This window comes from Lutjanus erythropterus, chromosome 19 (assembly GCF_056507025.1).
Source record: "Lutjanus erythropterus isolate fLutEry1 chromosome 19, fLutEry1.hap2, whole genome shotgun sequence".
Lineage (NCBI taxonomy): Eukaryota > Metazoa > Chordata > Actinopteri > Lutjaniformes > Lutjanidae > Lutjanus > Lutjanus erythropterus.
The window spans coordinates 33,646,167-33,672,407 of NC_139335.1; the positions used below are offsets into that span (position 1 = coordinate 33,646,167).

Below are 26,241 nucleotides of genomic sequence, written 5' to 3' on the forward strand. Positions count from 1 at the left end.
GACAACAAATGAAGAGTCTTTGGGTTTTGAATTGTTGGTTGGGCAAAAGAAGCTATATGAAGACGTTACTTTGGGTTCTGGGAAATTGTGTTGCGCAATTTCACTTTTTTTGACATTTAACAGACTAAACAATTAATCAATTAATCCTGAAAATAATCGGCAGATTAATCAATAATGAAAGCAAGTTGCAGCCCTGTTATAGACCCGTTCATTTCTGCGTGTAAATCAAAAATGACAATAAAATCAACTGGAAGCGATGTCCACGCAAGTGTGCGTAAACTATATACTGCCCTGTATGTGTGTATGTATTTTTACAATGTTGGTGCACAAGCAGCCATTGTGGTCTGTAAGCCGCACGCACGCACACACACACACACACACACACACACACACACACACACACACACACACACACACACACACACACTCAGAGAGAGAGAGAGAGTTGTAAACGTTGTAAAGCCTATGTGTTGTTTATGATCCGTCCATAAAACTGCCATCGGACGCCATTTAACTGCGCCGACACTTCAACTAACGCCATTGTAGCGGGCCTGCCTTCCAACATGGCCTCTTCATATTTTAACACTCAGATCAATAAAACTCTGCATAAACTGAAGTCTAACCAGATAATACTCCGAGCTATTAAATGCAGACACTATTGCTGAAGCGTTGCGCGCGGGAATAAATCTGAAGTGTTGTATTGTGTCCGCTGATATAAACGTGTTGTAGAACCTTCAGGAATTATATTTCCAGGAAAAAAGTAAAAAGTGTCAGTAAACGTGAGCACATGCTCATTCTTCAGTCCAGAGTTTTGATTACAAACCGTTACGCACACTATCCGTTTATTTCATGAAATGAGAGAGAACCCCGCCTTGCATAGCAGATAATACACAACATATTGTATGTATAAAAATAGAGCTCATTCTTTCTGAAAATGCGATGCAAGAAGCACGTCAAATAAAGACTGGAAGGTGGTGACCGAAGAGAGAAATGTTTGAGTCTGCAGGGCGCAGAGGCGTGCAGCACGCACACATGGACTTTGCGCGCACTAGAATATGAAATCAACATTTTACATCTTCACTGCAAATAGCTGATAGCCTCAAACAATCAGCATCCATCAATGACTTGTATTGGTCAGTCTACTTTACGTTTATGTCGCCTGTTTGTTAAAGGGAAAATTCACCCCAAAATCAAAGAATATATACTTTTTCACTTAATTGTAGTGCTGTTTATCCATCTAGATTTTTTTTTGTCTGATTTGCAGAGTTTTGGATATAGTCGTAGAGATGTCTGCCTTCTCTTCAGTATAATGAACTAAAAAAAATCAAAAAGCAAAATGTATAAAATTACGTATAATTAAGTTACTCGAGATAACATATAGTTTAATAAAGGACTACTTGAAGGAAATAGTTCCTACACGAAACTGCACACATCAAGATCTTGAGTAACAGGGTCATGACTTCTAGAGGAGACACTGCTGTTGAGTTTTTTTTTTGTTTTTTTTTGTTTTGAGCAGTACAAGCCGATTAGCTTCTAGTGTCATTATTTCAAGAGAAGGCAGACCAAACCTCTACAAACTATGTGGATCAATAAATACTAATTGGACAAATAGCACTACAGTTAATAGTTAAAATATGCAATTTGATTTGGGGATGAACTGCCCCTTTATGGAACAAATCCAACGTAGAAAACCACAAGTCGCGTGCCATTTAGTTCCATTACATGTTATTTAAGTGACATTTAAATGTTTTTATAAGAGAGAGGGCAGACATCTCAGCACTAGATATCCCCACTACGTATATATGTACCTTTGATTTTGGAGTAACAGTGTCTTTAATGCTGCTCGAGGGTGCGTGGTGCGAAAGCATGCAGCGTCATCTGGGGCATTTTTCAGGTCAGAATCGCGGATGATCAGAACTAAATCTGACCTGGATTCACCCAAAACTGAGGTTTGAATGCTTGAAATCATATTTCATGAGTGGTGGGTATGATTTTTTTTTAATCTTGTGTTTTGTGCTGTGTCTCATCTCGGATAAACCCTGTTACCTCCAGGCTCATGTGACGGCATGAGGGGACGACTATCGATAGCCGATAAAGGCCGCCGCTGCAGCTCATAAAACATCCGGAGAGGTAGCTGAAGGGCGGGGATCCACTGATATCGACAGCAGCCTAATCGGATCCCCGGTTGCTGAGTCGGGTTAACACACCCTCCACCCCCATCACTTCCCACCCTCCTTCCCCCTCCGGTATCTGCTGCTCATTACTTAGGCCGACAACCGGGAAACAAACGGCGGCTCGAGGTTTGTATCAACGCCGACCATCAGGCGCTTTCTAATCAAATCCTGCCAGCAATGAGAGAAACAAGAAAGAAGAAAAAACACGTGTGTGTGTGTGTGTGTGTGTGTGTGTGTGTGTGTGTGTGTGTGTGTGTGTCTGTGTGTGTATGTGTGCGCGTGTGTGTGTGCAACCACCCTCCACCCCCTCGTGCTTATTAATGGCCGTGTGAAACCCCGGTTTCAGCACCTCCGCGCGCCTCCGGTGTCTGTGACGGAGCAATAAATAACTAATAAAAGGAAGAGTTCTTGAGGAGAAAGAAAAACCTCTGTCTCTTTCTATCTGCCCCCGCCTCCACCGCACCCCTAACACCAGTCTGTTGTAACATCAATGGCGGTTTGCTGCTTTTCTTCCCTTTTATAATGGAGCCTAATATCAAAACCTAAATGAAAGCGTAATATAAAATTATGAGGAACAAGAGCGATCAGTTCATCAAACAAATAGTCCAATCTGCGGTTTCATGTGGTTTCATATGGAGTCCGATCCATTTAGGAGGAGGTCCGAAAGGAATTGCTCTTGATCTTTGAGGTTTTATGCGTCGTCCTCAATGACCACACACTCAAATCATTCCAAAGTTCTAGCGTCAGATCTTCTTAAGACTTCTGTGTTACCGTGGCGGCATCCTCAGCGTCTGTTAGCATCAACAAAGCTATCGATCAGCCGTATAGATTGGTGTGATTAGACTGAAGCTCGTGTAGAGTGCCTGAAGATTAAAACAAACTGGAAACAAGAGACGTGTCGGTACTTTTGCAGGTTTTGGGAAGGCCATTTTGTCTTTTAGATATAAGAAAGGGGAGTTTATGTTGGATACATGGCATGAGCGTGCGTGCACGTGCGTCTGAATGTGTTATGTGCGCGCGCGAGTGAGTGCGTGAGAGTCCCGCTAGTCCTTGGGTTGGTCCTTGCTCTGTTTCTTCATTTTCATCCTCCGGTTCTGGAACCAGATCTTCACCTGTCTCTCCGTCAGGTTGAGCGCGCGCGCCACCTCATGCCGCCGGTCCCGCGTGAGGTACATGTTGAACAGGAACTCCTTCTCCAGCTCGAGCGTCTGGTATTTGGTGTACGGGCAGCGCTTCTTCCTGGATGAGCGCGCATGCAGCCAGTTGGCGGAGGGGTCATCTGGAGGAAGAGAAGGCAAAGAAAGGGAGTAATTAATAATAAAATAAAATAAACTAATGGATTCTACTTCCAGTTCTCTCTTTTGTGAGTTTCATAACATTTTCAGAAAATTAGAAAGCCGACAGACATTACTCAAATGATAAAAACAACATATTTCAGTGTGTAAAAGTTGTGCGTAAAAACTTTGCTCGGAAACCTCTGACTCTGCAATTGCCACTTTGGTGCGTAAACTAGGTTTATGGTGTTAACATAGGATGCAAATTTGACACAAGTAGACCCATAGCTGTTTTATTTGACACCACGTGGAAGACAGACGGCCCGCTCCTCCCTGCAGCCCCAGTGTACCTGTGAGGAAGGCAAGATGGTCAAATATGAACAGCATTTTTTTCTGATTCTTTTTTCTTTTTTTTTATGGGGTGAAATAAGCAACGAGACAACATGGATAATATACAGTCTCATTCACAAAATAACTAGGTTTAAGAACGGGTTCAAACCTCTCAAAAATACACCACATTAATTCGCAATTTTAAGAAAAGCATGAAAAGGTAATGACTAATTTTAGATTAGCCAATGAGGTCGCTGATATGGGCAAGGCCGAACTTAATTACATACATTCACGTGTAGTAATCGCAAGGATATCTGACTATATCTGGATATCTGGAGGCTCCTGATTGAAAGTGACCTTCAGCGGATAAATAGAAGATGCTGGTCACGGAGGGAATATTGGTAATAACAGACTAATGATAACAGAAATAAAGCAAGACAATGATCATGTTTAGTGAGCGAAAACGGGAGCCGCAAATTTCCCCCGCATGATGACAGCGAACACACAAAAACACATCGTGAGGGAAGATGTTTTACAGAGCTTGTACTGCTTTTTTGTTTGCGTGAGAATGATGATCACATGGCAGCTCGGCGTACTGTCACTGCGTCACTTCTGATTGCTCCTAAATTAATAAGCGGCGGGAAATTTATGGCCCCGATGGGATCAGAAGAAAAATATGTCTTGTGTTCTTCCTTCGCCTTCTGTTAAGCTGACATAGATTCGATATGATTTTTACAAATTTCACACAGTGCATTGTATTCAACCCGTTTGAACACATTATAAATCTGAGCACGTTTTTTCCTCATAAGTAAAGAAATAAATTAACGGTCTTCAAATGTCTAACTGTCTTCACAGAAGGATTTTTTTTTTACAGTGAATTTAAAGGTGATAAAATAAATGACATGTGATGACACTCAGCTCCATTTGCCACATCAGAACTGTGATGAGCTCCAACGCGCTTAAAAAAATATAAACCTCGTCTTTCATTATGGGAAGTTGTGTTTTTTGAAATAGTAAATAACAACGCTGTAAGGCATAAATATAGAGGCCCCTAAATTGGATGTTCTTCGTTTTCAGCGGAGAGAAAATTATGAATTATTGTCTTGATTTTTTTTTTTTTTTCATCTCTGTTTCTATTCTTCCATGTGTGTTGTTTGCCAGGCCACCCTGACTCCTCCACCCCCCCCTACCCACCACCCCACCCCTCTTTATAGCTTTCAGACCGACGTAATTAGCAGAGACTTCTTGTTTGGGACGCATGGGTCTGGTTTAGGGCTGAAAGCTATCTGCTCTTCCCCTCTGCAAAGTGCCGAGGCATCTCAACTATGAGGCCGCTTGCTGGGAGTCTCACGGCACCGAGGTTCTTTAGTTCCCCTCCCAAATTCGAAAATACATATTTTTCTTCTGGCCTGTAAGTCCTATTTGTCCATCTAGTCATGTCTTAATTGAATGAAAGTAGTTCCTAGATGAAACGTCTCATAACAAAGTCTGTGGATTATATTGAATAACAGTCTCAAGATTTGTGTAAAGAGACGTTGCTGTTGAGTTTTTCGATTGTATTTTTTGGCATTTTGAGTACCACAAGCTGAGTGCCATCTAGTTCCATTACTTTGAGAGAGGGCAGATATTTCTACAGTTGATCTCCAAAACTCAGCAACTCACAAATAAATCAGGATGGATAAATAGCACTGCAATAAAAAAAGGAAAACTATGTATTTATGATTTTTGTTATGAAATTTCGATTAAAGGAACAAATCAGAGTATGCCCTTTTCTCATTTTGAGCTTTTCCATTTTTTTGTCAGTTTAGCCAGGCACCAGCAACCTAAGAGGATAAACGACTTCATTTGAAACAACTATCCAAACACACTCAGGAACATTGTGAGAGGCGAAAGTTGTTTTCTGGTTCAGTTCCACTTTTACATCTTCTAAATAAAACCTTTAACCAAGAACAATTATTCCCTGTGGTTAGGTCAGACTCTTCCTCCAGTCAACTCAGTCAAGCCAACAAACAAATTCTTCCACTTACTAGAGTCTAAAACAAAGAAGAAACTCACTGTGAAGATGAAAAACTTGAACATTTTCACTGTTTTTTAACTTTAAAAAGTTAGTGTCCAGGCTACTTTTTGAGTTGAGTTGAGTTTTGAGTAAATTGATGGAATTTGGAAAGACAAGTTGAGGTAATTTGTAATGATGCAATACAAATGAACCTTTCTTGTCAAATAAACTTGATATTAACTCAATATGAATTCAGTTGTACTTGAAAAAACACTTTTGTTCAACTTAAGACATTAAGTCGATCCAACAAGTTTTCAGTCACACTGATGAGCACAACAGACAGATTTGATTTCATTTTACATTTTGTTAGTTTGAAGAGTCAGGTCTTCATTTCACACAAAGAACCCACAGCTGCAGCTGCTTCTGATGTTCCAACACTGGCAAAAAGACAACATGTCAAACTGCTCCCAGTGAAATTATTACATTTTAAGTGTAAGGGGGTAGAAACTGAATTTAATACTATTTATTCATGAATACTTTTTTATATAGTGAAAACAAGCAACCAGATGTATCAACACAGCAAGTTTTCATCATATATGTTTTTTTCAGGGTTTAAAAAAGAAGGGTCTCAGGAGAGTTTTAACTCTCCAACAATGCATGCTGGGAAGTCTGCAAGATCTGCTGACCACGTTTCTTTAGAAACTTAATTTAATGAGTTTAATAAAGTCTGAACAATACAAACAGCATTATTGAACTCATCGTTTCAAGTCAAGAGACTTCAAGGTAGAAAAACACATCTTTAAAAAATCTGAAGTATTCTGAAAATAAATACCTGAAAATTTAAGTCTTGTTAACTTGTTAACTAAAACTTGTATATTCACATTAAGTTAATGAGAAAACTTTTGTTGCCCTATGAATTATTTATATAGCATTGTCTTCTCATTGAGAGAACAGTCAAATAAAACCAGTAACAAAATCTTGAAGACCATCTCAAATTAGTGTGCAAAGCAGAAAATAAGGCCACAATAGCACTATTTTCTTTAAAGTTGCTGTTTCTTCATTGCTTTTTATCAGTGACACCATCTCAGTCAGCAGTGCAGATCCATGTCTGGTGCAAAGACACAAATGTGACTCAAAGAGGGGATTCCACTCTCTGGACTTACTGCTAAAACTCATAAAGAAATCATACACTTTCTGGCTGTTTTTATTAAAGTCTTCCTGAGGCAGTGCAAGCCAGACTGAATGAAACACAGCACACATGTAGCCAAACCATCAGGCTGATTTTGGCAATATAAGCTCCATATATAAGCTCCATCTAAATCAGTTTGGGCAACACTGGGGCCAAAAAGCCTCTCCTTGTTGCTGTTTGAGATTTATCTTTCCAGCCAGGAGCAGAGTGAGGGGTTATAAAGGAGATTTTCGGTTCTGTGTAAAATGCAGCCTCAGTCCACTGGCCTAACGTGGCAGAAGGGATGATCTTATCACTCACAAGTCATGGGGAAAGTCTGAGCTTCAGCGCCTTTTGACGCTGAGCAGAGAGAATTAGAATGTGTGTGCATGGTGTTCCTCCCTGAGGAACTAGTCTTTTTCCTAACTGATATTGGGTGGAGGCTCCGTCTGTCTTCAATTTCACTGGTAATATTTTACTACTATGACAATCAGACTTGCTATAGTGCCAATGCAATTCACACAGCTGTACATGACATTCATGACAATGGCATTGTTTCCACTGTTGTGAACAAAGAAGTGTTTTGAGTGGCACCATGAGCTGTGTTAGCTTTGTGTTTGATCAAATTCACACATTAAAATGTATACAGCGTCTGTTTTGTGTGGAAGAACATACAAAACATATCAGAAAAAGATAAAAATGGAAGAAAGCTAAGAATCATAAAGTTAAAATACTTATGGCAAAATGTTAAAATTATGGGATACAAAGCCAAATGTTTGACTTAAAGGTCGAATTTTGACATTTTAAGTCAAAACTAGAATGGCACTGGGAAAGTGCAAACCTCTGGCTCGGCTAATCATCCGCTCTTCTATGATGTATAAATCTGCAAACACAAACTTCATGTTGATTATATTATTGTTTGCTCTTGTGAAGCATAAAGTTCAAACGTTTTTCATTCATATCTCTGGTGGAGTTTATTGCAGACAATTAACATTGTGATGTGAGTAAGAGTATAATCAGCTCCATGATATTTATGTTCCATAGCCACATCATAGTTGAGAAAAAAAGTGTTGTTACAGTTGATGCTCCATCACTGCATCACTGCTGTCTATGATTGCAATATGAAGTCATTATATTGTTACAATTAGCTGTTTTGTCACTGGCTTGTCACTGAATTTCACAGCCATCTACTGGATTTTAAGATGTAAAGCATTTATTTTGCCAAGGCCAAATGACATATTTCACAATGTCAACAAAAATGAAAAATATGTTGTATAACTTCCCTGTGATTCATGTATAGTACTGTATTTAATGGATGCCCAAGTCAAAATCATTCTAATCATTTAAACTTAAAAATGGATTGTCATAATTTTATTTAAGAACTCATAAATTTTACATGCTGTCATGATTTTTGACTTGTTATGTCACTGTTTTGTCTCAGTATTTTTCTTTTGTCACTCATAGCTTTTCATTTACTTTTACTTTTATTTATAGGGCTTCCTAACAAAGATGCAAATAAAAAACAGATGTAATCAATACAAGGCTATCAGTCAGGTGTATGGCAATCTAGGTTTTAAGTTTATATTTTAAATTTCCTTTATCATTCATGTCTGTGTCATCTGTCTTCCACGTTTAAATGAGAAAAACAAGCACATGAGCGCATCATGGTCACCACACAAGAAGAAATCCCAGATTGGATTCATCACCTAAACTGAATCAAGTGATCAATGAGTGATCTGTCCACCAAATCTGTACCAGCACAACAGAAAACTAAATCTCCCCGGTTTAAGAGGAAATTCTATATAAGTAATCACTGGACGTTTGTTTTCATAGAACAGAAAGCTTTATTGAAAATAATTGAATAAGCTCACTTCAACTTGACTTTGCTGTTGAGAATGTACAAAAACAAACATGGTGTTTGGTTTTCTCCATAACTGTGAACCAACACATCAATGAAATTCTTATGCAGCATTAAAGACATGTTGTAAACATTTTGTTTTTTGTTAGCCAACACTGCAAATCTGTGGTAATGCATCAACAAATTTGTGCCATGGTATGTTTTGCAGGATATGTGAACATGTGCAAAGATGCTGGGTTTGGAACAAGATTGCAAAGCCAAGATGGCCTCTGTCCTGTGTGGATCAGACAGAATACAGCCTCCCCACATTATTTCCAGCAGCCAAGTTGGTTAGCAGCCATCATCAGTAAATACGTCCTTAATACCCTCTGGAATCAATTTTCTCCAACATGGCCAGCATGTAGAGGATCGATTTCATCTCAGAGCAAAATAATGCCTGGTAAAGAGGTGAGGGGAAGCTGGAGGGTGGGGCGGTGCTTTTGTCACACGGTAAAGTGGGTGCTTTGCATTCCCCGGGTGTATAATCACCTCCAGGACCATCCATTACCCTCAGAGCTGTGCCGCGACCGTGGCTGTCACCCAGGATGACGAACCGGTTGAGGGGTGGGGAGCGGTGGAGGAGGGTGGTGAGGTGGGGTGCTGGCGGATGGTAAAGCACTCGTTTTTGAGAACTGAGCCAAAACTGTATCTTGAGGGGGGTTGATTTTTACTACTGAATTATGCTGTAAAATATATTTTAAAGGATCAAACTCTTGGCTATTAAATCTTGTAACAGGTCAACCTCCTATTACATTTTTTAAAATTATTTTTTATTAAATTTAGCATTTTTCCTTTCACAGTATTGTTGTAGTTAGCAGCCATTTTATTTTTTACAGTGTCTCAGAGTCAAAATACACATTTTAAATTTTAAACCATAATTCTTATTTATCTTTGATTTAGAAGGACTGCAGAGTGGACATGTTATGGCTGAGAGAATAGACAGTTTACCAGTGTCTGAGCTGTTCCTGCCTTTTTTTAAACCAGGAAGTGAGACAGGGGTCCTTAGGGTATAGCTAATCCTTTTTATGCGTGATTAAATCATGTTATTGGAAAAATCTGATGTAGCTGATGGAAATCTAGGACACAACTTTAAAAGGCCAATATTTTTATTCTAAAAAATATTTTAAAAAAGATGATTAAAATAGCACATTTTGTATGCCTATGCTATCAGTGGGTCTTGTTTTGAAGTTGTGAATTCTTGTCTGGGACAAGCGTGTCTTCTAGCACAGAGCAAGTTTAGGAATAAAAATAAAACTGATAAATCTGGGACACAACTTTCAAGGGCCAACATTTTCACATAAAAATTAATTTTAAATCAAAGAAGAGTACAATATGATAGCACATTTTTATATCTTTGTCATCAGTAGCTGTTGTTAGTTTGGGATTTTGAAGACATATTTAAATGTGTTAAGGCTGTTTTCTGTTACAGAACAACTGTGCAAATTAAAGAAACTAAAGCAAAACCTTTGAAAAATGAGGCTGTGTATATTTCATGTATATGAATCCTTAAATCAATTTTAGAGTGTTGGGATTAATCATTCAGTCAGTTCTTGGTTGGACATGACATGTCCCATTTCTCAGAAATGGGTGATAGACCTCTTTTCTCCAAGAGGAGAGAAGAAAGTAAAGATGATGACAAATAGAAAGAAACAATGTGGGTGGGGGTTTATGGGTGTATGGCTTGTATAGTCCTAACTTTAAGTTTTCTCTTCAGGCTACATCCATGTAGAAGCAATGTGATGTCACACTGAAACATACATGGATGAAAAGATTGATATTCCCGTAAAGCCATGGCCCTGCAGCAAGATCTGTTCAATTGCAGGCCAATGTGTGTCTTTCCCTTTGTGTGTGTGTGTGTGTGTGTGTGTCCACCGTGATGAATTCTGCTTGCATTGAAACAGTGACCAAACAGCTACAAGACTAATATCACATCCCGTCTCTTTCTCTCTCTTTCTCCCTCCCTTTGCAATTTCACCCTAATAGTTCCAGAAATTGACCTCTCATATATCCCAAAGGCACGTTATTACATTTCCTGGAGTCGTATTTTATCTCCCTCACCCACCCAACCCTTACACCCCATCTCACCCAGCCACCAACAGCAACGCGCCAATTAATGGGGTTGTTCACCCGGCGTTATAACTTAATAAACTTCGGGGGTAATAACTTTCTCGCTCTGCCCGGCAGCAGCAGCAGCAGCACAAAGACTGAAGTGTAATCTTGTAGTTTATTCTGGATGGCCGCCCAGCACGAGTAACACAAAGAGAATCTGTAGCTGGATGCCGGCTGTGACTGGATGTGATGTTTTGAAAGGTAGGATTATGCAGCAGCCATTTTGAATACCTGGGGAGGGAAACTCAGCCTCAATCTGTCCTGCTGTTATGTGCCAAGATGCAAACACCGATCATTTTTCAGATTCTCAACTGAATCATCAGAAACAACTGGATTCCAACACGTTCATATATTAAACCCATTATTACAAGCTGCCACATCCTGCTTTCAACACAAGTTGGTCATCTTAGAATTTAGCCTTCACCTCAACAAATTTACAGTTTGGAAATGGGAGGCTTTACACTTTTACTGTGGGTAAAGACTAATATTAAGCAGAGATGGGAGGTACTTCAGTCCAAATATTTGGTTACTGTACTTAAGTAGAGTTTTCAGGTATCTGTAATTTACTTGAGTATTTATTTTTTTGACTTTAGACTTTTTCTACCCACAGTTTTATAGAAATATATGTACTTTCTACTCATCACATTTTCAAAATAGGCTTTAGTTTAAGTGCATTTGAGGGGAATTATTGATTATCTTTATTTTGCATCATCATGTGCCATCTTCCCAACATCAAGCCCAATTTCAACCTAAATGGATAAGACAGTAACACCTAGAAAAGACGGTTTCTTGGTGGTTCCATTGATACATATCCCACACGACAGACGCAACAAGATGTAACAAGGAAAAACATTGTAAAGGATGTAACAACACAAAAACAACCTAAAAAGATGTAACAAGATGAAAATGACGAAGACAAAAACTACTTACAAGACATAACAAGAGTAGATGTAACAAGATGAGAAAACATAGCAAGACAAAAAAAGGACGGAAAAAGAAAACAGAGCAAAAGGCACAACATGACCACAACAACGTTAACAGCATGAAAAACAATGTGAAAAACATAACAGGATGAAAACAACATAGAAGATGTAACAAGATGAGAACAATGTAAAAGACACAACGAAAGTACAACGTAACAACATGAAAAATTATGTAAAAGTTATAACTAGGCAAAGACAACATAAAATATGTAACGAGATGAAAATCATGTCAAAGAAAGAAAACAACAATAAAAATGTAACAAAATGAAAAAGGATGTGCAAGATATAACAAGACAAAAATGATGTAAAAGACACAACAGGACAAAAGACAGAACAGACAGATAGGTAAGGTTCAGTTAGCTGTGCACAGAAAAAGCTGGTAGAAATGTCCTTCAGAGGACAACTTTTTACTTGTGTACTTTGAGCACATTTCAGAGCCTGAACTTTTTCACTTTTACTAGTGTAAATAAGTTGAATCAGGGCTTCTGCTTTTACCAGAGTTTTTTTTTTTTTTTACAGAAGTATCTGTACTTCTACATGAGAAAAGAATGTGGGGACTTTTGCCACCTCTGCTCGTTAGGAATGTTTTACTTTTTGAAAACACATAAGAGGTACAAACATATTTGCCTTTGGAACTCCTGAAACACGGATCTGTCCAAAAGTCCCTCCTAATATCAATAATGCTGAGGACATCCAAGAGTTCTGTCATGCTGTAACATTTAGTGCACAAATAGCTTGAAACGTCAAAGCTCCTGGAGGAATTTGGCCACTGATGAATACTACATTGTAAGACCACTGATGTGAACACATCCAGTGGACACAGAGCACAGACACCATCATAGAAGCCAGGCAACAATGATACAGCTCAAATTTTCAGCAAACCAAATGCTGTTGTTTGCCATCATGTGTTCATAACTAATGCTGGTCTACAGTGTGTTTCTGGTCTTAATCTGTATTTAAATTTTATGGAATTTCAACCAAAACAACAATCTTCTTTTCTGAATCTATATCAAAGTAGTTTTGGTGTCTAAACCAACCCAAGACCTTTTAAAAGCAACCAGATGTTGCGTATTTATTATTACTATAACTTGAGGGTGATGAAAGTGATGACAACTAAAGTGTATAGTAAAAATAGTTTGAAAGTCTTGTTGAGTGTCACAAAAAAGGAAAATTGAATCTAATGGAGACTATTTCACAAACAGCTGTGAGACTGCATAGCTTATTTGTGTGAAAATGAATATTTTACTCAAGTTATCAAAATGTAAACACAGGAAGTTTTTCTGATGTAAAAGACCAAAGTCTAAATGGAACCCAAATCAAGTCTGTCCATTCAAGTGAAGTGAAGTAAAGTGAACTGAATTATATTGAAGCTTATCTATACCCTACAGGATTAGTTAGACATATTTGGAAATAAATATACCTTAAACAACCACATCATATTTTCCATCTGGTTTTGATTTTTATTCTTGAATCACAATGGAAAATGTATTTTTGAAGATTAAACCTTATAATTGGCCAACCTCCTTATGATTACATTATTTATTAATCATAGATGTCAACTGGAAAATTTGACTAGTTGACATCTTACAGAGTTGAGAAAATGTTACATTTCTTTCATTTCACAGCATAATCGTAGTGAGCAGTCATTTTATTTTTTAAAGTGTCTCAGAGTTCTCTTAATGTTAATCAAAATACACATTTTTAAATCATAATTCTTATTTAGCTTTGATTTAGAAGGACTGCAGAGTTGACATGTTATGGTTCAGACACATTTGATATCAGTATGATTTAAAGTTTTTGTCTAAAAATAGAAAATTTACCAGTGCTATTTTTCACTTATTGTTTTGATATATAACATAAGGTACTAGCTATTTCCAGCTGTTATGCTAAACTAACCAGCTGCTGATTCTCAAGCTTCATATTTACTGTACAGACATAAGGGTGGTATCATTCTCCCAGACAGAGAATAAATAAGCTGTTTCCCAAAATGTTGAGCTGTGCCTTGAACCCAGAACAAAACAGCAACAAAGGTAACCAGACAGCAAAGAGGGGAGTTTAATGATCATCCTAGCACAATATTAGATCTCCTCTGATATTGTCTAACTCATTTTGGTCAATTGCTGATGCATATATCACATATTTGTTCCACCTAATTGCAGAGATCATCAAGTCTCCAGTGGAATTAACATATTATTACATCAACTTGTATTGTGATTGCCCACTGGCAGATGCAGACATAAAATACAATGCTTTAAAACATATACACCATCACTGAGCAAATTAAGAAAACTACTGCTGACAGTTTTTTTTTTTTTCACTAGTGCCTGTTTGTCTTTGTTCTTCACAAATTTGTTGCAGGCTAATGATAAGGATGACTGCTCTTAAGGTGAGTAATTAAATTTGTAGTAATGAAGGAATGAGATTTGGCTCCTCCTTGCATCACCGACGCTTAGCAATCATTGCAAATAGCAACTTTTTTTCTCCCTAAAAAACCTCCACACCACAGACATACTCATGTCATGTGCTCACAATCAAAGCATCATCTTATCAGTCTGTCATATCAGCAGAAATATTAATTACATGTTGATACGATATTTCATTCTGAAGCCACTATCAGCTGATAACAGTGACATGCCAGTATTATCATGCATCTATAATTCTAAATATATATGTTGTTAGACATTTATAGATGTGTCATGAAAAGTAACACTGTAACCTGTAATAACAAAAAAGACAACTTTTTTCAGTTGTACTACTCTGCCATTGCCACACACAGTAAATGATCACAACACAGCCAATTAAAAACAGCTTTATCCATTCTAAGCATAATGCGTTGTTTCCCATCTACGGCTGCAACTAACAGTTATTTTCATAGTTGATTAATCAGATGTTTGTTCTCTCGATTAATTAATTAATAGCTGTTTGCTGCACAAAATACTAGAAATGGTGAACATTGTTAATCAGTGTCTCCAAAAGCCTAAGATGACGTCCTCAAATGTCTTGTTTTATTCACAACTCAAAGATATTCAGTTTACTGTCATGAAGGAGTAAAGAAACCAGAAAATTGTTCACATTTTAGAAGCTGAAATCAGAGAATTTTTACTTTTTTTCTCAAAAAATTACTCAAAACAATTAATCGATGATCAAAATAGTTGATGATTAGTTTCGTAATCAATTAATCAAGTAAGCATTGCAGCTCTATTCCAACTAAATTCCCTTCAATGTGTCAACTCAAATTTCCAGGAGAGAAGTTCAAAGAGTGTGAGGCCCTTTAAACTCAGCTATTTCTCTGGGTGTTACCCAGTAACCATTTAGTTTAGCTGTGAACTGAAGCTGAGTTTAAGAAATGATAGTTCTGTTTAGCCCACAAAGAGAAATATGTAGATTTTTGCAGCCATAGTGTTCAAAATGGCTGCCATGTGAACAATAGAAACAGCCTTCCACTGCCTTCTGCTGGTTGGTGCAGCTCCCACTACCTGCCACACTGACCCACTGCAACACAGACACAACCAACAACAAACCACAAGAAGAAGAAGTGCTGATGCTTGCAAACAGCTCAGAGACAAACTTTCTTTTTAATTGAGAAAACTTTCAGTTCGGTGTGTTTGAACACAGAATCCATTACAACCAAAGCTTTCAGTGCCACAAGCCAGACTGGGACACACAGTGTTACTGGTGGAAAGTCTAATAATTCAGACTGGAGGCTGCTGGGCTCCATCCAGCCCTTAACCAGCTCACTGCTCTGATGGATAGCATGCTCACATGCTGTAATAAGGTGGCTGAGTGTGTGTGTGTGTGTGTGTGTGTGTGTCTGTGTGTGTATGATGCCAGTGCAGTAATAAAGTGTGTATGTGAGTGTGTGTAATATTTGCAATTTGTATTCCTTCCTCTGAAAAGGCCAATACGGAGGTCCAGGCCCTCCTTGTCATCTCTCTCTCTCACGCAAACGTTCACGCGCGATGTACATTCATATATGAAGCAGTCACGCGCTCAGACGTATGGATCAGTCTCCTCTGGCAGAAATGAGATTTATCCGGCGGGATTAGAGAAGGGGGAGCCTGTTCACATTCAGCCTCGATTAAAAGAAATATTTATAAGAAATAGAATTTAAAAGAAAAAACGAACATGTTTCCAGGGAGGGGTTTTCTGTCCCACCCAAAATAAGTCTTTGGAAAAGAGCTCCAAACTGCCGCCGGCACATGATGGATTAAATGTTGTTGTTAGTGCGAGTGATGATAGAAAAACAGAACAAACCCTTGTTGTTCTGGCCAAACCCTCCACGGCTTTACATCAAGATGACTGCGATCTCTTGACAGGTAAAATATTATTATTATCACAGAGTGAGCAGATGAATAAAACAGCAAATCACGTGCGACTGTGTACCCGGCAGACTACACACTAGAATAACACCAAAATGCTTCTGCCAGTTTGAACTTTTGTGGAGCTAAAAATATATTATTCGTTCAGTTGCATTTTGAGATCATGCATTTTACAAGTTGATTGTAATAAATGTATTTAAAGGTATAATCTGCAAAGATGTATAGAGTCATATGACATTCGATCATCACTTATGACCCCCTAGAGGTGTGCGGTAACGTCTAAGTCTGAGACGCTGCTCTCTGCCCGTTTTTCCTTATTTTTGCTGTGCTATGAACATTTCACCAAACGAGAACATTGAAGTTTGACTTCCTGGTACGTTTAGAAACAACTCGAACAAACCCCACTGACTCTACTTTTAACAGTGAATCCATGCACTGAGTCTTCATTTGTTAGAATAATTATTTAAAAAATAATACACGCGTCACAGTTTTCCAGGCACAAACCCACAAAAGGTGATCATGTATTTCTTGGCAAAGTTTAAATCTTTCGTCTTCCACTCAACTTCTCGCTCAACTACAGATTGAAACGCCATCATGGAGAGGCCACTGTGAGATTTACGTGATCCTGTAGATTTATACATGTTTTATTAAGAGTCCAGAGAGCTCTGTGTGCCTGACTGTCCCCCCCTCATGTGTGAGCGGGGCTCAGTCCCGTTCATCTGAGTTAGTCCAAGCTGCAGCCAGCCTGAGTTATGAGGCCTCTGCTCTATTGAGAACTCATCTACCCTGCTCTGCAGCTCCGAGCCGCCGGGGCAATGATGGACGACCTGACCAACTCCTTTTATGATTTTTATATATTTATTTAGACGAAGGCAGACTATGTATAAAGTTGACATACATGTGATATTTTCAGCTGTTGCACGGATAGACGTGTTGTTATTATGTTTACAACAAAAATAAGTTTTTCTTCGCCACTGTCCCCTTAGTGGACACACACACACACACACACATATCCTGACTCTGTATGAAAAGTGACCTGAGATGACTTCTGTTCTGGTTTGGTGCTTTAATAATATATATTTTTTAAAAATGACAATATGAGACCCTCGCCTTGTGTCGGTGGCATAACTATATGACATACTGGATATAGAGTGTCACTTTATGATATGAGCGGTTGCCTTGATCTATGAAATATACAATCCAGTCTGCCCAGTAAAGCTGTGGAGTTCATGTGTCCATAGTGGAAATCAGTGATTACAGAGAACACCTCCAGGCCTGCAGGTTTACATAGAGATTCATTTCCACTGTTTGGACTGGCCGGTCAGCCGGGCTTGTTACAGACTGACTGACTGACATGAGCAGCTTTAAAACGCAATGGAGCGCAGACGCGAGCCCATGCGCGCGCGCGCCCTCCCTCCTGTGAAAAACAAGGCAGAGAGACGAAGAGACCCATACGACTTACAATCTTCCTGCAGTTAAAAAGACAAATCTAAAACACCAGCCACTTTCGAACAGGACAGAAGTGCGCATGCCCTGCCAATTACTTGCGTAAAACAAGCTAGAGGTTAGCCAAACATCAGCAACCTTCTGTAATTACTGGACTGATAGTTTTGGGGAAGAAGAAAATCAGATTATCTGATGAGGTTTTTGATTTTTCCATTCTCAGCTTTTCATATTTGATGGTCCTCTGTCTTACATCCGCTTTAACTTTAAATGTTTTCAAAAGCAACCTATTTATCTCTCTTACACAGGCATCTGTACTAAACTATGCACATTCTTCTATAGATCATGCATGTAAACATATACTGCTTTCTGTGTTTAATTGGGCTTTTGTCAGGTTATTAAAATTAACCAGATACATATATATGGATGCAATTAGAGCATCACTTTTAACACAAAGAAATGTAACTAAATACAATTTCACTTTTTCTCAAGATGATTTTAGGGTGATTCTTGGTTTTATTCATATTGAAGCTCGTTCGTGTTGTTTTGTCCACCATTTCCAGGCTATTTGAGTTAAGAGCTTCGTTAGAAAACTGTAGGAAACTCGAGGCTACACAGTCGCAGGTTTACGGTAACGTCACAGAAAGCCGTTATTTTGGATGTTTGTCCTGGCTGTCCCCGTGCAGTCAGGAGCTGCTAACAGAAGGATGATACGGGAGAAATATCACAGTAAAGTTAGAGAGCAGGAGGTGGGGGCACTTTGGCTCTCCGGCTCTTTGTTCTTGTTTTATGGTGGCATTAAAAGCGTTTACAATCTCTCTCTCCCTCTCCCTCTCCCACGCGCTATTTCCTGCTTTAATAACTTACTTTGATCCAGGCCGTCTTTGTCCTCACTCCCTTCACAAATGTCCTTATTTTCTTCGAACCCTGCTCCCGGGATGGCTGCAGGATGGTGGCTCAGCTCGCGCGCCGCCGTGGACGTCGACTCCAAGATGTACGTGGTGGTCTCGTGCTGGTGCTGTCCACCGAGTTTGGGTGGCATCTCCCCGCCGAGATGTCCGAGCTGCGGCTCCAGCTTGACCTGCCCCGTTTGGCCCTGCCCCGGGACGGACTCGGCGCCGCGCGGCGCGCAGTCCAGCCATGAACGGAGGTACCGTGTGTCCGCGGCGGGCACGTGCTGGGCTGGAATGTAAGGGTGGTAGACAGCAGGGAGGCCGCTGGCACCATGGTGCGGACTGAACGGGCTCCAGGACGATGAGAAGACCGGGGGCTTCGGCTGGAAGCTGCAAGATGGGTACGAGTCTGGATGAGGATGCTCCGCGTGCGTCGCGCCGCCGGGCTGCCGTCCGCCCGCGGCAGCGGCGGGGCTCGAGCCGGAGTATTGCACGCTGGGAAAGCGAGCTGGGGTTGAGAGTTCATCGCTTTCGTGACTTATGATGGAGTCCACGTAATAGTTGCTCAAAGTCCCAGAAATGGACATTCTCGGACATTATCTGCGAAACGCCGCGAGTTCACTAGATGGAGAACAAGAAGAGAGACATTACGATATTTCTCTCTCTCTCTCTTTCTCTCTTCTGCCCTTTGCCTGCTCGCCCCCTCCCTTCCCCCCTCTCTCGCTCTCTCTCTCTCTCTCTGTCTCTCTCTCTCCACGAGCCCCCTTCCTTTCAAACAAGTCTCTCTCTATAGTGAAACAAAGTGCTACAGCCTGCTGCCTCGCACTGTGCGCGGGGGTTTGTCGGGTCTGTGCGCGAGGCGCAAAGTGATTGGCCGGACTGTTTCTTCGAGCCTGATAAAGCGTCAATGGAGCGTAAATCAATCCTGCACTCGGGCCTCTCTCTCTCTCTCTCTCTCGCTCTCTCTCTCTCTCTCTCTCTCTCTCTCCCTTTAATAGATTGCCCCCTTCTAAATAAATTGTCTTGTTTATATGCAATATGCAAAATGAACAGCTCGTGCGTATATCTGCTCTGTGTATCTATGGCTGCTGTCAGAGCAGAATTACATCAAAGCGTTAAATTATGCTTCGTCTGGACAGTATGCATGAAATGCAGAGCGGAGACAATGGCTGACAAATAAGTGGCGCCATTATTTTTTATTCATGCATTTATTTATTTATTAATTCAGAACCTAATCAAAATAGATGCGCGAATTTCAGCATGAGACGCGCTGTCGGGAGCACATCTCCTTCACTTCAATCACTTAAATCAATCCCCACATCACGGAGTGTGCCTTTAAAACACCATTAGTAGAAGCATCAACAGTCTCACACTTAAGACGAGTCAACAGCAGAGATATTTTCTCCCCAAGACAAGATAGACAGTAAAATTCACACCTCTGTTTAATTATTCACCCGCTTTCTCAATCTACTCCGAGTGTTTTCTGGGTGCTGCGGAGCCGCTCATACTGACTCCGTTTTATTGGCAGATTAACAGTCATTTTTGTTAACGAGCGCCATTAAATCGGGCCCTGCGTGGTTATGCCCCTTGTCTTTACAGCGCAAACTACTTCAACTACTTTTTTGGGGTCCGTTTAATACCATAATAAAATCCTACATCAGGGCGGCTGCTTTGGTTTTATGGGGCTGATATATGGCCTGTGGTGGTGCGGACCGTAAACGCGACTGAGGCTGTTGCAGCCTTCCTCCCGGTCGGGTAAAGGGCGCTTCTCACTCGGCGGTCAGGCTGCCATGAGTAAACACAACTCGGACCTTGGAGGCAGCGGGAGCTGAGGCTTGACGCCGGTTCTCGTGCGGCGGGAGATCAGGTCACCTGGCTGCTGGCCTGTGTTGGAGCTGGTGTCCACTTGTGCTCAAAGCCTCTCACTCTGCTGCATTTGAGGGATAAAATCCGGCTTTTAATGAGGAGACTGGAGAGTCTGGAGACTGGAGACATTTGACTCTCCGTTGACCTTTATCAAAGTCACCGGGATTGTAAGTCTTTATATTTCTTTACAATTATCACAGACGTGGAGTCTTGGACTCTTTGGGGATGGCAGGCTGCTAGTCGAAGCTATAAATCCGATCTGTGAGTCGCATATACAGCTAACACCGTTATTTACGACGATTAAATATGAACTACGCATTTCTTATGGGGCTAACGCCGTTATTTATGAGGATGGAGGTAGGCTGTAGCGCAGCTCTCAGGTCTGCTGGGGAGAAATGATGAGTTGGATCTGAACGGCTGGTGCGCTTTACTTTCAGGAGCAGCAACAAAAAGCCCAAACCAAAAGTCCTTTAAACATCAGTCGCGACTCTGGCGCCCAGCTTTGGCCTTTGAGCTTGAATTCAGCACATTCCTCTGCCGACCAACTTCCAGCTCATCTGGACAGCTTCCTCTGGATAACAGCGACCCAGTAAGGAGCAGACTGAATAGTATGAACTTCATTTATGTCTCATATTATTTCAGATTTTGATGTGGCTTTCTACAAAATGAAAAGTAATGACAGTAAGAGTGTTGCATCAGAATCTTGCATGTTTAAAGTTCAAATTATTTTGTTTTTCAGCATCATACCCCTAAAGCTGCGCTGAACGCAGTGTCTCCAACATGTGTGTGTGTAGAAACCGACTTTGTTTTCCAGTCATACATGCTCGGGATATTTTTCAGTCAAAATGGCCTCTCCACAGACCGCAGGCTGTGGGAATTTTAATTTTCGGAGGGCCTCCGCCCTGAAAGCCCGGGCTGCCAACCAGACAGCGCGTTAATTGGAGACACTGACGCTGAAAAAGCTTGAAGACATTATCTCAAACCACCTTCATAACACGTTGCCTCAGTGTAGTGACAGGAGAGACTTCGACAGATAACCCCATCCACCTACACACATATACGCACACAATACTAACGATAAGGAATGCATTGGATTAAATCAAAAATAGCCTATATTCTATGAGTCATGTTTTCTTGCTTCACTTCCCACCGACCACAGTGAAGTTAAGATATTTTTCCATCACTCATTACACAGGTTAACGCAGGGGAATCGGGCCACTGGGAGGTCATGCATGACCAGAAAACGGTACTTTGCTGCCAGTAATGAGGACCATAGAGTACAAACAGGTTCCAGTTTAGAGCAGTGGGTTTGTACCTCGTCACAATGCCAACGTGATTTTTTAGAAATGTAACCAATTAGGCCTGAAGCAATCCACATCAAACTCTCAAATGATATGAATGTAAAAAGTTTTCATAAAAGTTTATAAAAGTGACTGATTTTACGGCTGTGACCAAATCAATCGACTTAAGGGCATTTTAGGTTTACAGGCTACCAATAAAAGTATTTACAGAACAGTAAATTGTATTTATAGTATCTCCTTTCCTTTTCTAGCATACGATTTAATATTAATTCCCCTAAACAAGTCATTGAACGGCCATAAAACCAGCGGGGTCATTAAAAACAACAGTGTAATAAACTTAAAAAGCGCAAGTGAACTCATCACGGAGACGATCTTAAATTTCAACATTTCAACAGTTTGTCTTTTTCGTTTTTCTCCTAAAAGATTTTAAATAACCGAGGCTGTGTCAAAGGGTTGAACTGAGGCCGCGATCATCTCTGTTGATTTGCAATACCGACATGTGATTTCCAGGCGGTAATTTGCTTTTCCTGGAGCCAAAGCCTCCATTTCCACCGACGGATCTGGATTTAGAAAGCGTAAATTTAGAGCGTATTTCTAATTACACTTTGCGCACATCCACAGGCTATTTTTTCTTTGAAAGTGAAATATTGTCTTGGTATGCACACAGCCTGGGAGCAAAATTCCTCATATCTATATTTTATTGAGTGTAAACCTGACTTTGTTGGAGGGGACAGAAAAGTCTGAAGCAGAATTCACTCACATAAAAAGGCCAAATCAATACTTGTGAAAAAGCTGCTTGAATATTCCAGCACTCAAAATGAAGAGCCAGTCTACAGAATTCCTTGGATTAAATCTCAGTTTCTGTTGATGGGTTTTCTTTAGTCATAAAGTGAATCCGTTACATATTAGGACACTTTAAAAAAAATCTAATTAACGAGCAGTCAGTAGACGAGCATTTTATTACTGTCAAGAAAAGTATTAATGGTTAAAATACTAAAAACAATTAAAGGAATTAACTTAAAACGCAAACGTTTTGTAGCAGTAATATCTGAACAGGTCTCTAATTTTGGACACTGTCATTACAGTAAGAGGAATTTCTTCACTTTCTTAAATAGGCTAAATGTTGTTTTATTTGAATATGAAATTTAAGTATGGGATATCTGAGGAACACAATCAAAATAATGTTTTGACAATACTTTTTGTTTTATATTGGAGTAATAATAATAACAATAATAATATAATCATAAAATCGTTAATTAAGATGCGTCTTAAATTACGTCATAGCGGGTAAAACTGAGAAGAATACAAATTATTTTATGTACAGAACGAGATAATTTGTAAACATGGTTTCATCACGAGTATTTATTTATTTATTTTATTTTGTTTTATTCTATTTTATTTTATTTTTGTTTTCATGTTAGCGTAAATATTCAAGCGCTGTAAGTAAATAGTACAGCAGACAAGCAGGTTCCCAAGCTGCATCAAAATATACCGTACAATAACATGTTCAACACAATATAACGGAGTTCTGATCAGTACAGATGTCATTTGAATTCAGTCGGCCAACACAACAAAGGCTACATATAAAACATAAATGAGTTACTAAAAAACAAAAGAGTAAAAAAAAAATGTTAAACATCCTTTGGTATCAAGTTGTCTTCATATAATTTTTTAAACTTTTGTTTTTGTAAGTAAGGACTTGATTTTGCCTCCCCTTCTGCAATCCTGCAAAAACAATAAATACATTAAGTTTGTAAAATTTAGCACATACGTGAACATAGTAGCCCGTGTGCTGAACTAAACAATTAAAAACATAAATGAACGGGATTTATATACATACATGTATATACATAGACTGTATTAAAATAAATTCCTGGGTTATAGATAGCCTACGTATAGATCTTATTTTATTTGCATTTTATTTTATTTCCCTGTATTTATCCAGGAAGGTTCCATTGAGATAGGCCAGTAGAGATGTCTTCTTCCAGGGAATCATTGACCAGACGGCAGCACATGCACAAGACGCTGCTGTGGGTTAAAAAAAACAGGATACAGTGCATAAAAACAACAACACAAGAGAAATATTAAAACCTACAGACCATAACAGCGATATCCACATCACATTTCACCACAGGTAAGCAGTTATGTAAAGCAGCAACATGTTTCCTTAAGGACAGTTTGTAAAAGATCTATAAAGATATTTAAAGTCCTTCTAAAGAAATTATATTTTGCAGCTCAGTCCATGATCTGAGTGCATAAGAGGAAAGGGCAGTTCCCAAGATACCAAAAGACAAAAGACATGCGTTGCATATACAGTGTTAGATACCGATTAAGATATTAATTAAGATTATCTCATCATACGTGATTATTGAATGCGGTATATACGACCGCACGTGATAAACATTAACACGTAAAACAGTCCTCAGGTCTGCAAGTTTAATTTCCGTTGCGGTGACGCAGCCCCGTATTTACCACAACAAACAATTTCCTTTGAAAAAACAAAAACAAACGTAGATCTCGATGATAGACATTTCATATGAAAGTAACAACATAATGTGAAATGACTGATTTCGGATCTCTATTTTGATGAGAAAGCATCAGTAGGTGCGTAACAATAATGGCTATAGCGCATGATAAGCTGTTTGATTGATATGAGCTATATATTTTAATAACAGCCCAGGCATGGGCCTCATGGATCATGTACAGCATCATATTTCTCAGCTGAAAAGCTGGAGGAGGCTCCAGGCATCTCCCCGAGCCTCTTTACAGTTCAGATGGTAAAGTTGCCTTTGTAAATGAAGTCAGCAGAGAGTTATTAACTGACTATCCGCGACAGCAGGCCCAAGTAGAAATGTATCAGAGACAAGAAATGTCCTGAGACACATCTGACAGGGAGGAAAAAGTCCATCTGCCGGACCGTGTGTGCGCGCTGCAGTGCAATGTCACGTATGATTTAGATCATCTTCACCTCAGCTACTTGTGTCTCTATTTACATGTCGAATAATACTATAAGTAAATGCCACCAAAAAATAATATAGATTATTTTTAGTGCATTTAGTATAGATCCACTGACTGTGTGCATGTGAAAGCAGAGCACTTTTGTGATCCATATTCATTTGTCATTTCCTTACAAGGAATAAATTAAAAGTTAATAAAAGAGGTAGACTGTAGAATGTAACAAAAAGCAAAAATACAAAATATTAAAATGTCTGACTGTGCTCCTGTAGCCCAGCCCTTGAAAATTAGATAGTATATTTTCAGTCTTGTGACTTTAACGCTGCATAATTATCATTTCTAATAAAGAGACAGTATGAAAATGATCAGGAGGGGGAGGTGGGGTCAAAAGGGGCGGGGCTATTGTCATTTTTATTTTTGATGTAATAGTCTCTTTCTATTTTTTTTATTTTAGACTTATCATTTTAAGATCAAAGAGATTTATTTGTTACATATACAAGATGGCTGTCATGTCTGCCACTGGCTATATTTTTATATTTTATTTTATATATTATATTTTGCAGTACATGCAGATGGCAGTTCTGTTTATCTATGACAAATATGTGCACTTTGAGAAACACTGTACAATCTGACAAACTGATTTCCTTTAAAAAGAAAGTAGATGTTAGTATTTAGTTCTGTTTAACTTAAAAATTTAGTGATATTGACTTAATTGTGAAGTTGTTCTAACCTAAAAATGTTGAGTGAATTAATATGTTCTTAAGTGCTTAAGTGGAAATGATTAGTAATCAGTCCTACTGACTGAAGTTAATTCGAGCTAAGAGAGCTTCATTTTTTTCTCTCCCCTACAGTCGTTCTTTATGCTGCATCAGAACAGGAAGCTGACCAACAGTTATACTGAGTGTTTCATATAAACTTAGTTCATGGGCTAATATACAGTGTACCTAATAGGTGTAATGGCTTACATTTATCACAATGTACAAATGTGCCCTTGTGTTGATGTGCCCTTAGGAGACATTTTGACCAAAAAACATGCTTTAATATTAATATAATTCAGCTCCAAATCCCTTTGCTTGTAATAATGGGTTTTGTGGTTTACTTTTTCCTATCATTATGTCACTAAAAGCCCTGTTTGATATGTGTCTTGAAAGACATTTGTTGACATGATATGCTGTAGTAAATTTAATGAAATTATACAAAAAATAAATGAATCACAAAACAATCAGACTTCTGCTGACTTAATGTTTGTTCTTCTTATTTGGCTTGGTTTCATTTGAAGCTGTTAAAGCTTGAAGCTAAATAGCGGGCTGCCACTTAAAATCTAACACTTTATATGCTGATTTAGCATATCTTAACACCATAATGTCCACCTAATAAGTAACTTTGATTCATTATCTGCTCCATCATATTATTGATTGAGAAGTTTATTTAAGGAGCCATTTTTGCCTTACAAAAAATGGCTCCTAAAATTTTACCTTAAATGGAGGAGATAAATTTAGCAATTTAAAGAACACTTGATTTCTTTTATGCAGC

At 39.2% G+C, this 26,241-nt stretch overlaps 1 protein-coding gene and 1 long non-coding RNA gene across 2 annotated transcripts; one reads left to right on the forward strand and one right to left on the reverse strand.

The window, feature by feature from the left end:
* Positions 1 to 1,325: 1,325 nt before the first annotated feature.
* hoxb9a (homeobox B9a) lies at positions 1,326 to 19,197 on the reverse strand. Its single transcript, XM_084743441.1, has 2 exons — positions 18,561 to 19,197; positions 1,326 to 3,453 (listed from the first exon to the last, which is right to left on the reverse strand). The coding sequence occupies exons 1-2, from the start codon at positions 19,171 to 19,173 to the stop codon at positions 3,218 to 3,220; spliced, it is 849 nt and encodes a 282-aa protein (XP_084599567.1). The 5' UTR covers positions 19,174 to 19,197; the 3' UTR covers positions 1,326 to 3,217.
* A 126-nt stretch (positions 19,198 to 19,323) lies between these two features.
* On the forward strand, positions 19,324 to 25,935 carry LOC146310319 (uncharacterized). The gene is made up of 2 exons (XR_014772388.1): positions 19,324 to 21,060; positions 23,699 to 25,935. It is a non-coding gene; the product is annotated as an uncharacterized LOC146310319 (long non-coding RNA).
* The last annotated feature ends 306 nt before the right edge of the window (positions 25,936 to 26,241 follow it).